This window comes from Nilaparvata lugens, chromosome 6 (genome assembly GCF_014356525.2).
Source record: "Nilaparvata lugens isolate BPH chromosome 6, ASM1435652v1, whole genome shotgun sequence".
NCBI classification, from domain to species: Eukaryota; Metazoa; Arthropoda; class Insecta; order Hemiptera; family Delphacidae; genus Nilaparvata; species Nilaparvata lugens.
Genome location: NC_052509.1, coordinates 10,348,022 through 10,367,582, shown reverse-complemented (window position 1 = coordinate 10,367,582; position 19,561 = coordinate 10,348,022). Strand labels below are relative to the sequence as shown.

General features: G+C 34.9%; 1 protein-coding gene across 1 annotated transcript in view; it reads right to left on the bottom strand.

Moving 5' to 3' along the window:
- The window catches only part of LOC111052654 (putative fatty acyl-CoA reductase CG5065), a 74,842-nt gene that overhangs the window by 10,374 nt on the left and 44,907 nt on the right, over positions 1 to 19,561 (bottom strand). The window contains exons 2-7 of the mRNA XM_022339395.2: positions 13,664 to 13,857; positions 8,113 to 8,358; positions 5,689 to 5,834; positions 4,465 to 4,574; positions 3,560 to 3,773; positions 1,500 to 1,739 (exon numbers count right to left, since the gene is read on the bottom strand). Coding sequence (XP_022195087.2) covers positions 1,500 to 1,739; positions 3,560 to 3,773; positions 4,465 to 4,574; positions 5,689 to 5,834; positions 8,113 to 8,358; positions 13,664 to 13,852 — 1,145 coding nt within the window. The 5' untranslated portion in view covers positions 13,853 to 13,857. The remainder of the gene's footprint in view (positions 1 to 1,499; positions 1,740 to 3,559; positions 3,774 to 4,464; positions 4,575 to 5,688; positions 5,835 to 8,112; positions 8,359 to 13,663; positions 13,858 to 19,561) is intronic.

Here is a 19,561-nt window from a genome sequence, read left to right as displayed (position 1 = left end):
CGATCTTCCACAAATATCGATATATCGTTGCCAATGTTAGGCATTAGTCCCGGTCAGTTTCATCTATTTCTATCCAATTGTTTCTTCTCAATTAGATGTTCAGTAACAGTGTGTGGAGATCATTAGCTCATTATGGAGGAAGAGGATATTATTGAAATAGAGAAAAATACTTAGGAATAATGTATTATAACGAAACATTTTCTTTCTATAAAGCCTTCTGAAGTCTTTTCAAAGTTCTGAGTGCATTTCAGTAAATGACATCAGCACTATTGCAAATATTGCGCCATCTGGACCAGAGAGTATAGAATGGGTATAGAATAGGTATAGTATACCTATCCCCACTGGTCTAGACTGGTAATTGTGGTGCTCTGTAAACAGAAACAAACGAAGAGGCATAACCAATCAACAACCATTCTGCAAATAATGGGAACCGATAATGTGAATTCTATTTAGTTACAGAGAATAGTATATTATGGCTGTGCCATAATAAATGGTACTGTTGGTACTGTTGGCACTGTTGGGATTCTACAGGCAATTTATTCTACAGGCACTGTTGTATAAATTAATCAAACTCTTAGAACAATAAATAATTAGCTATGCAAAACTCATATTCATCACCGTAAATTAATTCTATATTGTTACGGCCACCGAGGTGGGCGCAATAACAAATTACTTAGTAGCTTCTACTGGTGGAGCCAGGTTGGACTGAGTGAACACAAATTGAAACGAATACACTTTTATTAATCGGAGGACCAGACCAACAATAAGTTGATCAAATGAATTACTCAAACCAATAAATCAAGTTCAATACAACAAAGCGGTGTAAAACAAAGTCTTTCATACAAAGGCGGGAATCTCACTACACGAGGCGGAAGCACAACTTGCATAGTTCTATACTGTCTTTATGAATTATACTCAACAATAAAAAGTCTCAGGTTGATATTGAAGCGGTATCACAGTAATAAAACACTTGGAGTGGATTAATCTGGTAGAGAATCGACATGAATGTAACTCGGAGCGGGAAAACGACACGAGACGAAGCAGGAAGCGGGATTGACTTTTCACAGTGTACAGAGTGAACGATGACTTGAGAACGACTCCTTCAAAGAAGAACGGTTCCTCGGCGGACGATAGTTCAAATAGCTCTGTAGGAACTAGAGGCAGCGCTCGTAGCGGTTACTTACCGCAACTGGTTGGCGGTAACATAATTATTGAATTGTTTTTGGAAAAATGCGATTCACAATTTCAGGTTTTCTAATCCCAAAAATCCCGGGATTGACGCTGAAAAATCCCGGGATTGTTAGGTATCAAAAATGGACCGGGATTGACATCCCTAATTTCAGCAGTTTGTATTTCGTTTCATTCCTCATGATGTGCCCTAGATACTCCAATTTTCGTTTTTTAATATTGTAGGCCTACATTATGTCAGTCTTTTTATCAAGCTTGTGAAGAACTCTGTTCTGAACTCTATTATATTTTGATTAATAATTTGTACTCACAATCGTTTGTTGCCAGTGATGAACAGCATGAAATCGATGAGGATGGCAGGCAGCCAATGGTAGAAGATGACACACAAGTTGTGCACCATTTTGTTGCTTCGGATGTCACCGTTGGGGTACCACAGCATCACTGAGAACGGGTTCTTGTAGGTGGCCTGTTTGCCCATGTTCAGGATTTCGCCCCAGGTCACCGGTTTCAGGCCACTCTGGGTCAGGTTAAACACGGGCACTGTTGGGCTGCTAAAAATTTAAAAATCGAAAAAAAATTAATTGTGTTGAGCATGAGTGGAATTTGGTTTAAATGGAGTAAAACTTGGTTAAGTTGTGTTTAAGCTTGGTTTCAGTTTGAGTAAAACTTCGCTCAAGATTGAGTAAGACTTGGTTTGACTTTGAGTAAGACTTGAGATTGAGAGATTGACTTTGAGATTGAGTAAGACTTTGGTTTAGATCTGGTTCAATCTTGTATTATATGCATGGTTTGTATCAGGACACCATTCCCAGACTGCTTTGAACACAGGGATGATGCTATAGTGAGGTCCACGTTATAATGGCAGTGGAGAAAGATAGGAGAAAAACGTTGCCGATCCCCTGTTTCGTCAATGCCTTCTATAGACAGTAGCTGATACAGGTTTATTGATGTAATAATTATTAACTGTTCATTCTCGTTTAAAATAATAAATTATATTTTACTAGCCGACAGGCTCGCTTCGCTCGCCATATCCGTCTAGCCAGGGGGCTCCGCCGACTGGATTGCCCAAGAATGAGATCAGCAGGCTCCCTTCGCTCGCCTGCATTTTTCATTTGGGCATTTTTATCATATGTTAGGACGATCCAGTCGGGGGTCCAGACTAAACGTCTGGCTAAACGGGTATAGCGAGCAAAGCGAGCCTGACGGCTAGTAATATAATACTCCCAGGAATAGCTCTGATTGAAGTAGCAGTGCCCAATCAATTTTTCCGCGATAAATGCATTTCAATCTTCAACTTGGTGCCAACCTAACAAAGTCAACTCAACTTAATGCCAACCTGACAAAATTATTAATTTAGTTACCAGTGCTAACAACTGTTTCGATGATGTACTCTCTCTAGATTATAGTTCTATATTAACGTATGGTATGCCTTTTTTCAATCATAATTAAGAGAATAAGAAGAATATACATGCTAAAAGGCGAACTTTAAACCCTTAAAAACCACCCTTAGAGTTAAAATATTGCCAAAAGATTTCTTAGTGCGCCTCTAAAGGGCCAACTTTGGTACATACCTACCAAATTTGAACGTTTTTTGTCCGGTAGATTTTTAGTTCTGCGAGTGAGTGAGTCAGTCAGTCAGTCAGTCAGTGCCATTTCGCTTTTATATATATAGATTAATAAAGAAATCATATTTTTCGATAATTTCATAATAAATCTGAAATATTTCGTTAATTAATTAATTATTCTACATTGTTAAAAGACGATCTGGCAACAGAGCAAAGCGAGAAAGAGATAGCGCTATCCGCTTTGTTGAATGATAGACAAGGATAGCAATACAAATTGCTAATTAAACACTGCCATTATAATGTGGACCTCACTATAGTAGCTTGAGCTCAAAATGAACCACATCATGGCATACTTGGTATGGATTAAATCTAGTTTGAAATTGAATTTAGTTTAAACTGATGCTGTGCAAACGGCACTCAATCTCCCATAATTGAAGAACCTACCAATTCAAAACTTGAAGAAAATAGGGTATTGTCTCACCTCAGTAAAACGAGAAGTTATTTGTATTGTTGCATATATTTTCATTTTCCACTACACATGCAGACTTAATGATAATATTTGTATGGCTTTTATTGATGGGAAGCTCCTGACGGAAGTTCCACCTCGCCTGAATATATCGTGCAATGGGCCTTACGACTGTCATATTTCAGCCGGGACCAACAATTTAACGTGCCCATTCGATAACACGGGAATGACCTGTTCAAAAACTTTTTGCTATGAACGGGGTTTGAACCTGGGATCTCTATGCTGCTACGCAAGCACTCTATTCACTAGACCACGGATAAATTATTTAATGTAGACTTACTTCTTGAACATATCGAGCGGCTCAGGTCCAAATGTACGCCAAGGTAGGGCGACCAGTCCATTGATGGCCAGGTCTACTGGAATGACCTCGGCATGGTACTCACTGTTGCAGTGCATAGATCTGATCACCCCCTTGCCACCTCCCACTATCAGACCAACGGGTCCGTTCAGGTTGTCCACCCACCCTGGGAACGGCTCTTTCAAGGCTGGTGTCACTGTAAAACAAGAGGTTTCAAGATAAATAACGTGATATGTAATAAAAAACGAGGTAGGCTATGCATAAGATAAGTCTGATTCTATATCATTACGTTCTGTCACAAAGGAAAGAACAAATAACAATAGTGTTCCTTCTTTTTTCTTTGGCTCTGTATTCAACATCTTCCATGAAATCAGCTAGTTTCATTGAAATCTGCTTTAGTTTAGGAGGTGGGGTGCCAAAATCAGTTGTTTTCTACTACTCCACGATAAGGATCGTTTTCTCCAAATCTGGTTAAACTATTAAACCCATTAAATTTTAGTCGTGATTAATTCCACGAGAACCAATCAGAGAAAGCCTTTTTGAGCCGGCTTTTCTGATTGGTTCTTGTGGAATCAATCAAGATTAAAATTTGACCGCCTTCTGTGCAACCGGGCCATAGTGTTACAAATTGAGTCAGCTGATAGGAAGTCCAGTTTAACTCTTTAACTCTAGACTAGTTTAACTCTTTAACTCTAGACTAGGCGGTCTAGTTTAACTCTTTTGGAGGAAGCAGCCCTAAAACTCCCAATCTATTAAGAATGTTTCATAGTACATTTTGATAGGACTACTTGGATGCTCCATTGCGAAGTTATTGGAGAGTACATGATGGAAAACTTAATGAACATTGGCTACCGGTAATTTACAACTAGGCCTACTTTTCAACTCACCAATTGAAGGCCTAGCAATAAGTATGGGAATTTCCGGATAGTAGTCAGCCACTAGTTTTTCTGCCAGTCTCTTTGTGTAAGTGTAGGCGTTGGGATGAACGTCTAGGAGTCTAGAATCATAAAAAATTGAAAATTATTCCAATAATATAGGTACTTAGAATTAATTATTGTTACGCTCTATCATTGCATGATCACAGATTGACAATTCATTCTTGATTTAATATTAGGATATATTCTTATGAATAATGATCAGGAATACTTTCCTTTAATTTAGGTACTTTTCTTAAAAAGTAAATACTTTTCTTCAAATTCCGTGATCGAATGGTAGAGTGGACATTGCTGTCCAAACTTTACCACGTCATAGAATGAAAAAGTCTTTCTGTGTTTATAAATATATCATTATCCTATATTCTTTTTAAATTGTCATAGCACTGATATTATTGTGTGGATGTATTCGAAGAAAATATTTGATCACTTCAGGCTTATAGCTTTAACGCTAGACCGAAATCGAATTGTGATTTGAATTACCTATCATCAAATCAGAAGAAAATCAGATCATTCATCAATATAACAGAAAATCCACTTACTTCGATTTTCTCCAAATTCCATGTTTCATTGTTGTATAGTTTCTTTCTGTAGCTTATTTCAAATTAATCTCTATGACGATGTTCAACTGTTTATTGTATTACATGTATGTACTGTGTTGAATCTTATCTTGTTTTATCTTCTCTTCTCTTATCTCATCTTTTCCTATATCATCTCATCTCATCTTATCTTATCTTCTATGTTGTATTACTGCATTAATTCATTAGTAGCCTGTCACATAAATTCTTCCTGAAGCTCCAATTTTTTATCCGGACGCTGGATAATAATCAGAAATTCAAATATTACTGTATTTTACTACTTTGGTTTTTATAGTAGAATAACTCAGCTGTTGGCTATTTTTATCATAGAGAAAACATAGGGAGCAACTGAAAGGATTTGAGGTAAAGTTTTCAACAGAAACACCCTCAGATATCCACGTCACTTGAAATTCCGTGATCAAATGGTAGAGTAGATATTACTGTCCAAACTTTACCTCGTCATAAAATGAAAGTCTTTCTATTCACTACACTTCTCCCTAAAACAAAGGTAGTCTACCGTACAATAATTTCTCTATTCTAATAATGATAGTTTTTTATTTGTCATAAATAACTCAATAAAATATAATATGATTGTATTTACTTGGGAGTTATGGCATCCATAGATTTCTCGTCCATCCATTGGCAAATGCGCATTATGTCTTCTGGTTTGACCGGTGTTTCATAGACCTTCTCTTCCATTACATCCAGTTCGCAGTGACAGAATGCTGTCGAGACGTAGACAAAAGCCTGCAGAGTTAGAAAAAATTATTATTTACTTAGTTTTTCAATGATTATAATTCTCTTTGATGAGAGTACAGCATTCTTGTGAGAAACTGTAACAATGTAGAATAACATAGATAAATTAGTTCATATGTAAAATTGGACATCAATAATGGAGGAAACATGATCTATATACGAATATTACTCCTAGTATAGTGTAATTCAACTCATATTGAATTTAAAAAATTGTTATTTGTATTTATTATGTGAGGAAGATCCAAAACTACTTCTTCCAATAATAAAAGAATGATAAATTTTCTTCTCATGAAATAAGCTTTTGAGCTCGGTTGCACAAAAGCCTGTTACATTTTTTGTGAAGTATTCCTCGTTAGTAATTATTTCCCTGAGTTATTCATCATTCTTTTCATTGGATCCTCACCATCATTAAAAAAAATTGACCGGCTCCCGCATGTTGGGGCATAGGCAGCCCGCAACACAAGGCTCGTCATTTAATTCTACTGATATAATTCTAATTTTATTTTAACTGATGGAATGCATTTCAATTTGATTATATGTAAATAATAAATACAGCTGCTTAAAACTAATAAAAATTAGTTGCCACATAATAGCAGTATCAGTGAACGTGTACGGTACAGTGAGAATATTATATCCATTAGTTCTAATCGGACCAGTCATACCAATTCGACCCGGTTGAGAACCAATCATTGGAACCAACTTGAGATAACCAACTAGGGCCATATTATGCTAACACTACGTTTAAAGCTAAACCTCGTTTACTTGTAGATATGGTTCCATTTATCATAAAGGGTTTAAACGAACAGCTGACATTTCTCTGTTCAAACCGAGTATCTGAATACGGACCTTAGTCTAGCTATTCTCTAACTTGAATCAGCTGTTATATTTTTTCATATGACAAGCAAATAGTTCATCTAAATCCAACATCGTTAAGGGTCAAGCCACAAAAGCGTTTTTTAGGTATTTTCAGATGAGTCGGCAGAGCAGGAAGCTCTCCGATTGGCTGATTCCCGAACGCCAACCCAATCAACCAATTGGAGTGCTTCCTGCCTTGCTGACTCGTCTGGAAACGCCTAGAGAAACGTTTCGTGTGGCTTGGCTCTAATGCCCTTCTTATTCTTCCTATTGAATTACTTGTGAATCTAACCTCAAGTTTCTTGAACCCCTTGCAGATTTTAATGAACTGTTTAAGAGCCCCACCTCAAGTTTCTGGAAGTCTTTTCGATTTATATTGGTTTTATTTTTTATTTATTTATTATTATTTCATCCACTGACCTCCTATAAAAGGGGTATTTGGACTTGTCAATGTCGTAAGTCAATAAAATACAGAACATAAATACATAAATGATAAGTCAATATATTTTTTTTCTCTCCAAACCTTATCTCGTCGCTCGTAGTTTAGAACATAAACAGGTACATGAAAATTCAATACATTTTTTCTATTCTCTCTAAACCCCATTTTGACGCTCGTAGTACTCTCTGAACTCTTCATTTGAGTACACGCATATGGACAGCAGCTCCTTCTTTAATTGATCTCTGAATTTTGTACCAGTCATTTCTTTTATATGAGCTGGCAATAAATTATACAAACGAATACCAGAACTCCTAACACCTCGCTCATACATGGTTGTCTGGTGTGTGTCGTCTCTTAGGTTGTTCCTATATCTTGTTGGGTATTGATGGAATGTTCCGCCTGTATTAAATTCATGTATATTTTTCTTAATGAAGCAAATTGTTTCGAAAATATATAGGCTTGGGAATGGGAGAATTTGAAGTTTTTTGAAAAGGGGGCGACAACTTGTTCGAATTGATTCTCCCATCATCACTCTCAATGCCCACTTCTGCATTCTGAACACCTCAACTACGCAACTTGAATTTCCCCAAAAAATAATGCCGTAGGTCAGGTGTGAGTGAAACAGTGCAAAATAAACACTTCTAAGAGCCCTGGAGTCCAATATAGCTTTCAAATTTCTCAGTACGAAAATTGCTGAGTTCAGTTTGTTTTTGAGGTATTCTTGGTGAGGTCTCCAAGAAAAGTCAGAGTCAATCACCACTCCAAGAACTTTTATATCATTCACGGATTCTATTTTATAGTCTCTGATACCTAAATTATTTTCTCTGGTAGTTCGGAATGGAATTTCTTTAGTTTTGTTCATATTTAACAACAGCATGTTAGCAGATAGCCATTTTTCTAAATAATATTGAACTGTTTGAGAGCCTATCCTCGAGTTTCTCGAACCCTTGCAGATTTTATTGAACTGAGTCTCACCTCAAGTTTCTTGAAACCCTTGCAGAGCTCCATGAATCGATGGGTGCCCTCCACATTGAACCGGACCGAGTCTGGGAGTTTAGCATCCAACCTGAGTGATGCTGCCGCGTGGTAGATGATGTTCACATCAGCCAGCAGCTTCAGGGACTCCGCACTCAACCCGAGATTTTCCAGACCGATATCACCGGCTACAGGCACCACCTTCTGAAAAGTGTGTGGCTTTTCTTTGCGAAGTCTTTCGAATAACTGGAATAGAAAAACAGAAAAGTTGTTTATTTTACTAGTGTTGAGACTGTTTAGTATACGAAGACCCTAGCGGCATAAATGTTGTGTTGATTATATAAATAAATAAATAGATTTTATTGTCGTGGACCAATATATAGGTAATTGACAAAGTCATGGTAATACAATTACAAAATAATAAAGTCAAAGCAATAGTTTAAAGTTATAAAGTAGAATTACATCAAGTAGAATAGAAAAACTCTGTCAAACAATAGAATCCATGTTAATCCATATCCATGTTGATATCAAATCAAATCAGAATTTTTATTCACAACTCAAAGCAATTGAGGGTCCTGCCAAACCCGAACGTTTTACGGCGAGTGCCCAGTTACAAAAAAAAAAACAAGTTACAAAAGTTAAATAAACTCAGGCAAAATAAATATGTCACTTCAAAGATTCCAAGTATAAAGATGCATTTTCGTTTGTGCGTAAATTTCCGCAGTCGACGACGGCAAGCATTGTTGACATTCATATTGTCCAAATTTCAAGTGTTCGAAAATAGCTTTCCATTATTTTTCTTTATTATCAAAGAATTAAACATTTATAATGATATCAACATATTGTCATTTAAAAGTATGAAAAAGTATAAGCTCAACCTGCCCCATTAAAACATAATTGAACGTAATATTTTAGGTTAAATGTAGACAAATAGAAATCTACCCAATCTGAGATTCTCTCCCTGTCGTGGTCGACGACGGCATTTACGCACAAACGAAAACCAAGCTCAAGATAAAACAAATTATACAAAGTGCAAAAAGAAAATATGGAAAATACATCATATTTGGCTAGAGAATTAATAAAAAAAGGGGAAATAACGACAATTTATTGGAAAGGAATGAAATAAAAAAGGAAAAATTGTTTCACACTAGTAATAATACATTTTTATCGTTGAGGCAGGCGGCAGTGACAATAAAAGAGAATTTAAAACGTCAGCCAGCAAAAATTGGAAAATTCTAATAATGTAAGCATAGATGCTGTCATTTTTTCAACTGGACGTTTCTTAAATCTCATTCACGTTTGTAATATTATTATTTATACATTGATAGATACAATATCATTCTCAACTATGAATGATTTGTAATCATTGTGATTATGAAATAGCTGAACGAACAGTCAAGAGCTGTGATTGGCTCACAGCTAATCGAGAATGGGAAAACGAGCAACAAGTGGGAGGAGCTTCAATGGCCAATGGTAGCGCTCCATTTCATGTAAGCTTCCGAGCTTGTATAAAAAGTCTCTTGCCAACTTTTTGAATTTTTCAGTAAAGCTATTAACAAAATGTTAATAAGTTAATCCTTATAGATCCTATTATAGATTGAACGGAACTTGACAAACACATATGTTCATCATGTGTATTTTAAGTCATGTAATAGACTTAAGTCATGTAATATATAGAATGTAATAGAATCTATAAGGATTAAGTTATTATCATTTTGTTAATAACTTTGGTGTGAACGCAGCTTTAGTGTTGAAACTTTGTTCGAATATGGAATAAATTTTCGGGTTTGAGATTGAGGTTCAATAAATCAACACATTTATTCCAACAAATTTACTTTTTCCTTTGTACTTCGAATGCGTTCTATTCTGAAAATTCTTATGAAGTATGATAGAATGTGCATTATTGATTGAGCTGATGAGATAAAGGCTAAAATTCCATTTTGAATCGAATGCATATTATAATCATAATAATAATCTTCAATAGTAGTTGTTTTGATTTCTTGAGAAATGTGTACATTTCATGAATATCCCAGAAATTATTGAATTATCTCAATTTTCGTGGCACTAAACCATCTCTTCTTTGATATCTCCTTTCTCCACTCTCCTGATTAATATTACTCTTTACATCTCTTCTAACTTCTCTCTCGTTCATCTCTTCCATTCATAATTCAATCTATGCTACCATCTTCTATCCTATTCATCCTCTCTTCTATCTCTTCCCATTTTCTCTCTATCCATTATATCCCATCTTCTTTCATCTGCTCCATCCTCTTAGCATTCCTCTCCTTCAGATTTATAGTCTCCCAATAAAGTTCAAATCAAGATCTGAATATTAATGTAATTGCCCGTATGGTTACATTCACACCTGTTACATAAGGCTATTAATTCACCGTTTATATTCAGTGTAGGCAATTATGTTAGAATGTTTGCTACACACGTTCCTCGTTCTTGACTAGGTCACTGTGATAAAAATGGAAATACCTGCTTCTAGGTAACTAGGAAGGCTCTCTTCTCACTGGGCAAGGATTTATCTGTACTAGTTTCGTATTTTTTATCTAATAGATATCTATATAGATATCTGTACCCGAGACTACAACTGGAAACTGTTTACATCTGTTTGTCGGCTGTTTCGGCAAACATTCTGGCTACTAAAGTTGAGTCTATACGTTATCCTATATATCGGGGCACCCAGCTTCGCTCGTTATTTATTTATTGACTTTTGATAAACCGAAAACAATTCTTTAAAATGATTGGGGAAGTACTAACAGCACAGCCCAAAACTGTTTTTCCCGAATTTTGATTTATACACTATAAATAGTCCAGAAAGTAGGTTATGTTCCATACACTTGAATTCAGGTTCAATTTTCTGTTCAAACATTTGAAAACAAAAATTTTTTAATTTAGATTATATACAAACCAAATTGAATAACAAAATAACACTCACTAATCATTTGAAACTGTCAAATAATGATCAACTTTGAAAATTATGATTTACTCTAGTTTAGGAGGATTATCATGTCATGTCAACAAAATCAGATTATGTTGATCAAATCGATTAGAAATTGTCTAGCTAGATAAAATTTCTCGCTGATTGATTATGATTACACAGCTGGAAATAATTCTGTCTCTCTCCCACACAGGCACACGCATCTTCTGTTATCGGGAGACGACGAAATTATCATCTGTTTTCCAAGGATGAATTATCCTTTTAATGTCGTTCAGCGAGTTTTCCACAGAATGAGACCTAGTGCAATCGAATCTTTATATCATAAACCTACTATTTTCCAAATTTCATGAAAATCGTTAGAGCCGTTTTCGAGATCCGTAAAACATAAATAACCAGATATATACAGAAAGTGCTCGCTTAATATAATAGGATATCATTATTTGATTAACATTGGTGTTGCCATCCTTGTCTATCAATCAACAAAACAGATAGGGCTATCCTTTTCCAGCTCCGCAATTTTGTCAGATCTTTCTTCAACAATGTAGAAATATAATTCATTAACAAAATATTCAACCTCAATTATGAAAATTCATTATCAAATCATTGAGGAATGTATTTTCTTATCGAATAGGATATGTCGACAGTAATCGGCTTTAGTTAACACTCTCGTTATCAATATTATCTTGTATCTTTCTCCACTGTCATTATAATGTGGACCTCACTATAATGTTAACATTGGTGTTGCTCTCCTTGTTTATCATTCAACAAAATAGACAGGGCTATCCTTTTCAAGCTCTGATTCTCTAATCAGCTTGAAATTTAGAGGTTGAACGCCCCATAACATAGGATATCTTCTTATGCTATTCTTTTTCTATGATTATCGCTACTGATAAATAAGTAGTATTGGATATTCTGTTGAAGTATCTCACATAACTATAATTCTATTGATCGATGTTTTCTCAGCTTTATCATACATTTTTATACATACACCAGCCGTCAGGCTCGCTTCGCTCGCCATATCCGTCTAGCCAGGGGGCTCCGCCCCGCTCGCTTCGCTCGCCTGCATTTTTTCATTTGAGCATTTTTATCATATGTTAGGACGATCTAGTCGGGGGTCCAGACTAAACGTCTGGCTAAACGGATATGGCGAGCGAAGCGAGCCTGACGGCTAGTAATATAATATTCCCAGGAATAGCTCTGATTAAAGAAGCAGTGCCCAATCAATTTTCCCGTGATAAATGCATTTCAATCTCCAACTTGGTGCCAACCTACAAAAGTCAACTCAACATAAAAGTCAACTCAAAATACAAAGTCAACTCAACTTAATGCCAACCTGACAAAATTATTAATTTAGTTACCACTTAACAACTGTCTCGAACAAAGACCTTAAAGATGCATAGACTCACATGCAGCGCTAGTGTCGTACTTGGAATTGAAATCCGCCATTGAGGGGGCAACCCATAAGATTATTACATACCAATGCCACCAATGCCTTTGTGATCTATAGTATTACAAATAAATGATATATAATATCTTGTGCTAAAATACCCCAATGGCAGCCTTCAATTTCAATTAAAAGCTATCATTGGGAAGACATAGGCATTGTGGGTCTATATCTCTTTAAGGTCTTTGGTCTCGAAGAGGTACTCTCTCTAGATTATAGTTCTATAGTAACATATGATATGGGCATTTTTCAATTATAATTAAGAGAATAAGAAGAATATACATGCTAAAAGACGAACTTTAAACCCTTAAAAACCACCCTTAGGGTTGAAATATTGCTAAAAGATTTCTTAGTGCGCCTCTAAAGGGCCAACTGAACATACCTACCAAATTTGAACGTTTTTGGTCCGGTAGATTTTTAGTTCTGCGAGTGAGTGAGTCAGTCAGTGAGTGAGTGCCATTTCGCTTTTATAGATAGGTAGATTGGAAAAATAATAACTGTATTCATATCGACTGTTTATCACAGATTGGAATAAATAGATCTAATTGAAAGAATAAACGTTGATGTTGTCAATACAATAATAATAATAATAATGGGGAAACATCACATCATTTGTTACCATACAGTCAAATTATTGAATAGATCTGATTGATTCATTTATTAATAAAGTATGCTCTATTGCGTATATTATTGAATTGTAAAGAATACTGATTGACCTTTTCCTTTAGGTCTACTAGTAATATAAATAGAAATACAAATCTCAGTACCCTTTTAAATTATTTTATATACTGAATTATTATACTGAATTATGTCAATTATGTATTGACACTAATTGATAAGATACTGAATTTATGATGCACATGTTGGATGATTCAGACTGTATTTCAGGAGAAAATTTCAATAAAAAATGTATCAAATGATGTACTATCAAGACTAACGTTGGGAAGGTAATCATGTTTATTTATTCGACATTCAATATTCAATGTATTAGACAGTGTATTCCAAATTAAGGTTTAGAGCAGGTTTGGGCGAATGCCTGTTGTTTTTACCTGCATTGTCTATGAATAAATAAATAAATATACATGAATTGATCGATTGATTGATTGATTGATTGATCGATTGATTGATTGACTGATTGATTGATTGATTGATAGACTCACAGGTATCTTAAACATCTCATCCAACCGCTGGTCTATGGATTTGCCTCGTTTGGCCCGGACTAGAATGTAGATGATTTTCAGGTCAGTGCATGAATAGAGCAGCTTCTCTATGAGCACTTTTCCCATAAACCCATAGGCGCCTGTGATGAGGATACTCTTCCCCCGGTAGTACTCGGCTATTTCACTCATTTTGTCTGAAACAAGAGAGCAAAAAAAATTATTTATTTAGATAGATACATTTATTTATCTAGGAAGTGACATTAGTAGTTACAAAGATGAATTAGATATTGAGAAGAAAATAGGAAAGTTGATAGGAAATGATATGTGGAAATATCAGCAGGACTTTGGGTAAAAAAGCTAGACCAGATACAATTTTATGAAATTTATAAGTTAATGGCCGCTCCAGTCCTCCTCTATGGTAGTGAATCATGGATTACTACGAAGCCACTTGAAAGTAGAGTGCAGGCAGAAGAGATCATTTCAGGAATGAAGATATTAGGAAAGAATTAAAAATCTGCAGCATGAATGAAAGAGTTACGCAGAATCGGCATCAATGGAGGGAGCATGTTCAAAGAATGTCAGCTGAAAGAATACCATTTAAAGTCTATAATTATCAGCCAGTAGGCAAAAGAGATGTTGGCAGACCACGCAAGCGGTGGCAATAATAGGATTTTTATGTTTATTTGAATAATTGGCTAGATGTGAGTCGGAACAGGTTAAAGCCTAATCCTTGTTTGTAAGAAGAAGAAGATAGATACAAAGAACAAATCATTGAAATTATTGTTATATAATATTAAAGATTTTATACTGGAGTAAATGCACATAATATAGATACGGCATTGGATTTGAAACTTTGCAGAGTTTTGTTTAGCAAAAAAGATTAGCAGAATAGTTTTGTTCACTACTCCAATATCAATTTACTAGATATAAAATAAAAATCTCAGTAGCCCTATACAGAAAAGAGACAATTTACTATAGTGAGGTCCACGTTATAATGACAGTATTTGATGAACTTTGGTTTTGCTATCCTTGTCTATCATTCGACAAAACCGGTGGTACTATCCTTTTCTAGGTTCACAACGATGTCAATTATGTTTTTGACAGTGTTGGAATATAATTAAATCTGCAACTTTCCTGTGAAGCTTTATGACGCTGGTAGTCTCTCATATTGTGCCGTTCATACACTCTTACCCGGTCACAACAGTAAAATTCGACAATAATCGACAGTAATCGGCTTCAGATAACAGTAAAAGCTGCGACATAAACGACCTATACCATGGGATATCTACTTACGCTATTGTTTCTCTATGATAAAATAAAACAGAATGAAAAAAGCTTGCAATGTGCAGCTTTATTTCCTCTGCTTTCCTTGCATGCCAGGTCTCCTTATCTAGTTGGGCAACAGGACTCTCTAATTACTGAATTTACCCGACCGTTGCAGCAGGACAAGATAAGTTATTTCAACAATATTACAGAGGATAAGACAACTGCAATAAATAACAATCAATTACACAAGCATTTCCACAGCAAGTGATGTTACCTTTATTATAAGAAGAATCGAAAGTTGGATAATTTTATTTTTTATGCAGATTTGTGATTGGAATTTTAATACATACAACTAAAAGTGTTTTGGTAAGTATTGATGAAGCACAATATCGTAAGATGGAAAGGTATTAAGATTAAAAGATAGAGAGAGATGAAAAGAGTTTAAATGAAAGAGATGAAGGAATAGATAACAGTGTAAGAGAGAGCTGTGTGTGAGAGAAGAGAGTTAGAGATGAAGAGAGATAAAAAGAGTTTCAAATGCTAAAGAAGATGATGGGAGAGAAAACTGTTTAAGAAGAGAGTAAGAGAGAGTGTGAAAGAGAGAGAGATAGAGAGTGAGAGAGAGAACAGTATAAAATAAAGATATAGAGTGTGTGTAAGAGAAGAGAGTTAGAGATGAAGAGAGATAAAAAGAGGTTCAAATGCTAGAGATGAAAGAGTTAGAGATGAAGAGAGATAAAAAGAGGTTCAAATGCTAGAGATTCAAATGCTAGAGAAATAAAAGAGGTTCAAATGCTAGAGATGAGAACAGTTTAAGAATAGAGTGGGAGAGAGTGTGAAAGAGAGAGAGTGAGCGAGGGAGAGAGAGAGAAAGATAGAGAGTGAGAATGAGATAGAAAGTGAGAGAGAGAGAAAGTGAGTGAGATTGATTGAGTACGAGAGAGAGATAGAGAGAGAGATTATTTGCTTTTATTAGGGTGGAGTTAGGACTCCTGGTCCTCTCTGCCACACAACCCAGAAAGATTGATTGATTTATTTATTTATTTATCACATAGAGAGAGAGAGAGAGATTGATTGATTGAGTACTTTATTTATTTAGATTACAATATATACTGGCTTACACACTTATATACAATAGCTTACAATACAGCAAAATTATAGATGAATTTACAAAATATAAACTAAGAAAATAATTATTGAGCTGTATATGATATGAAAAAAAGCAATTTGTAATAACAGAACTATAGATAAAATAGATAATATTGTTATGCATCTACATAAATTGGCGGAGCTTTGGACATATCAATGTCCATTCTTCGGAAAGAATATTCGAAGTATCCTTCCCACTAACTCTCTATCAAAACGTTAATTTCATTAATTCAACTAAGGATTTATTTAAAAATGAAAATATTGTAAAAGTTTCAATTAATATGAAGATTTAAGAGAAAAAACGAGAGAAAAAAGAGAGATAGAGAGTGACAGGGTGAGAGTGAGAGAGAGTGAGGGAGAGAGATTGATTGAGTACGAGAGAGAGAGTGGGAGAGAGAGAGTGGGAGAAAGAGAGAAAAGAGAGTTAAGCAACCGAGACTATAAACAGTGTTTGGAGCGGTGCTATTGCATTAATGTGGTAATTTGAATGACCATTTTTCGGACACTGTAATTTTATCTTTACGGTCTGTTAAGTACACGTAATTGTTTTGCCTGTTGTTACTTGGAGTGTACTTCGTCTCACTTGACCTTGGAGACTTGAGGATCTGTTTTATATTCATTACAGTGCTTCAATTAGGTTTTTCTTGGTCCTTCTATTACTGAATTATTAATGAAGATGGGGGCTAAGATGTTTTTTATTGTAACTTCAAAAATGAATGGAATGTCTCTTGTTTCAAGTATGGATTGTTTTGATTAATTTTCACTTGATTTTTGCTTTCAGAAAGTCGATAGCTCATTACTGAATCTTCAAATTTCAGAATACTACAAATTTCCAATTTATAGAATTCAGTAGTCTATAGGCAGGTTTATGACTCAACTTGAGATGAAGTGTTATCTCCCTTTCCGTCTACAGGCCATAGTCTCCCTCTCTGTTCCTCTACTATTCATGCTGGTCTTCCCTCTAGTACCTGAATCGCCTTATTACCATCTTATGAGAAGGTGAGCATCACATAACATTCATGCACAATGCAACACTATAATTATCAAATCTTAAGAATTAAGGATTGTTATAATAATTGTGAACTTCAATCATTTTAAGCTCTATTTATTTAATTTTTTAATTTTTAATCTTATGATGTGTTGAGGTAAAGTGTATAAGACAAATTTCATTGGTTGATCCTTCATCAATAAATGAAATGTCAGCAAAAAAGCAGTCAATCAAATCCTTCCAATAAAACGATGAAAGATATTATAAGTACATCTTAAATTCGACCATTCTTCTAGTATGAAGAAGTTATGGAGTCTGTAACGTTTCCAAGTTATCAAATTGCTTTGAAAATGTAAAATCATCCAAATAGTTTCTATTTAATCCATCATTCCAAATTTTTCAAAATACTCGACTGTGAAACTGTCTTCTCACATGAATTTATTTTCCTGTGTATATTTGCTTATTTTTTCTTGTCCCTATCTCCTTATCGTCTTTCCTTTCTCTCTTTTCTTCCTCCTTCCCACATCATCATTCAACCTCATCATCATTTCTCTCTTCTTCTACTACTCCTCCTCCTTCTCCTCCCCCTTCTCCTCATCCACCTCCTCCTCCAGTTCCTCCTCCTCTTTCTACGCCACTTCATCCTCATTTTAATATCTTATTTTCTCATTCATCTTCAATTTTTAAATCAGTAGCTGTTATAAGAGTTCACTTAAACCTTGGAATATCTTCTTATGCTATCTTTTCTCTATGGTATCACAAGAATTATACAGTATCACAACAAAATTATACGGTATCAGCACAAAATGATAAGTATCAACACAATTTGATACAGTATCAGTATCTCAACTTGACACACAACACTATAATTTGATACAAAACTTCCAAACTTTGAATGAATTCTAATAGCATCTTCTTATGCTATCTTTTCTTTTTGCTATCACCATGAATGATACAATATCATCACAAAATGATACTGTATCAACACAATATGAAAAAGTATCATCTCAACTTGACACACAACACTATAATCTGATACAAAACTTTCAAACTTTGAATGTATTTTAATAGCATCTTCTTGTGATATCTCTTCTTTATGGTATCTCTATGGTAAACGAGCAATTTCTGTTTATATGTTTAGATGTTTGTTATGTTTATATAATATATATCTGTATGTGACCGGATCTCGAAAACGGCTCTAACGATTCTCACGAAATTTGGAACAAAGTAGGTTTATGATATGAAAATTCGATTGCACTAGGTCTCAACCCTGAAATAACTCGCTAAAGGACATTAAAAGGATAAAAACGTCCTTGGAAAAACAGCTGGAAATTTTGTCGTCTGTCGATACAGTAATGAAAGTGAGAAAACGAGTGCATGTAAGGGATCATTCAGCTGATCTCACGAGAAGAAAAATTCAGCAAGAAAAACTTATTTTCGTTTATTTCTCTTTTTTTAGAAAACATATTCACTTCAGAAAGTCCAAAATAGTAACTAGATTTTGTTAGTGTAGAATCACAGCCTTCTATAGATAGATATCTAAGTAAGCCATGGTAGAATAGTACATAGTATTTTAACGAATATTGTAGCAAACATAGTATATCATTCTAAATCAAATTCATATTATATCTATTTGTAATATTTTTATGTTGTTATATTAAAAAGTAGCCCTATAGAAAAATGACAGTTTTATTATCTTATGATGTGTTGAGGTAAAGTGTATAAGACAAATTTCATTGGTTAATCCTCCATCGATGAATGAAAAATCATTCATTTACATCTTTGGAACGATGGAAGAAACTGTATATAAAACTGTATTAAAATGTGTTCACTTCTTCAGTACGGAGCAGTATGTGGAGTCAGTAAAAAGTTTGAAAATTATTAAATTTCTTTAGAAATGTAAAACAATCCAAATAGATTCTATCCAATTCACCATTCAAAATATATGTTGAATACTTAGTTGTGGGACTCCCTTCTCACATGAACTTTTTTCAACTAATTTCATGAATTAAATTCAATTATCTGCCTATATTTGATTACTTTTTCATTCCTTCTTCCCCCTTGTGGTTTTTCCCTTCTCCCTCTTCTTCCTCCTTACCACATCCTCATCCTACCCTCATCCTACTATTTCTCTCTACTCATCCTCCTCCTCCTCCTCCTACTCCACCTTCTACCCTCTTCCTCCACCTGCTACTCTTCCAATAACACAATATGATACAGTATCATCTCAACTTGGTACACAATTCATCAGTTTGACATAAAACTTCCAAACTTTGAATGAATTCTAATAGCATCTTCTTATGCTATCTCTCCCCCTATGCCATCACAAAAATGATACAGTATCAACACAATATGATACAGTATCATATAAACTTAGTACACAACACCATAATATGATACAAAGCTTCCAAACTTTGAATCACTTCTACAAACCATGAGATATCTTCTTATGCTATCTTTCCTCTATGGTATCACGTCAAATGATAAAGTATCAC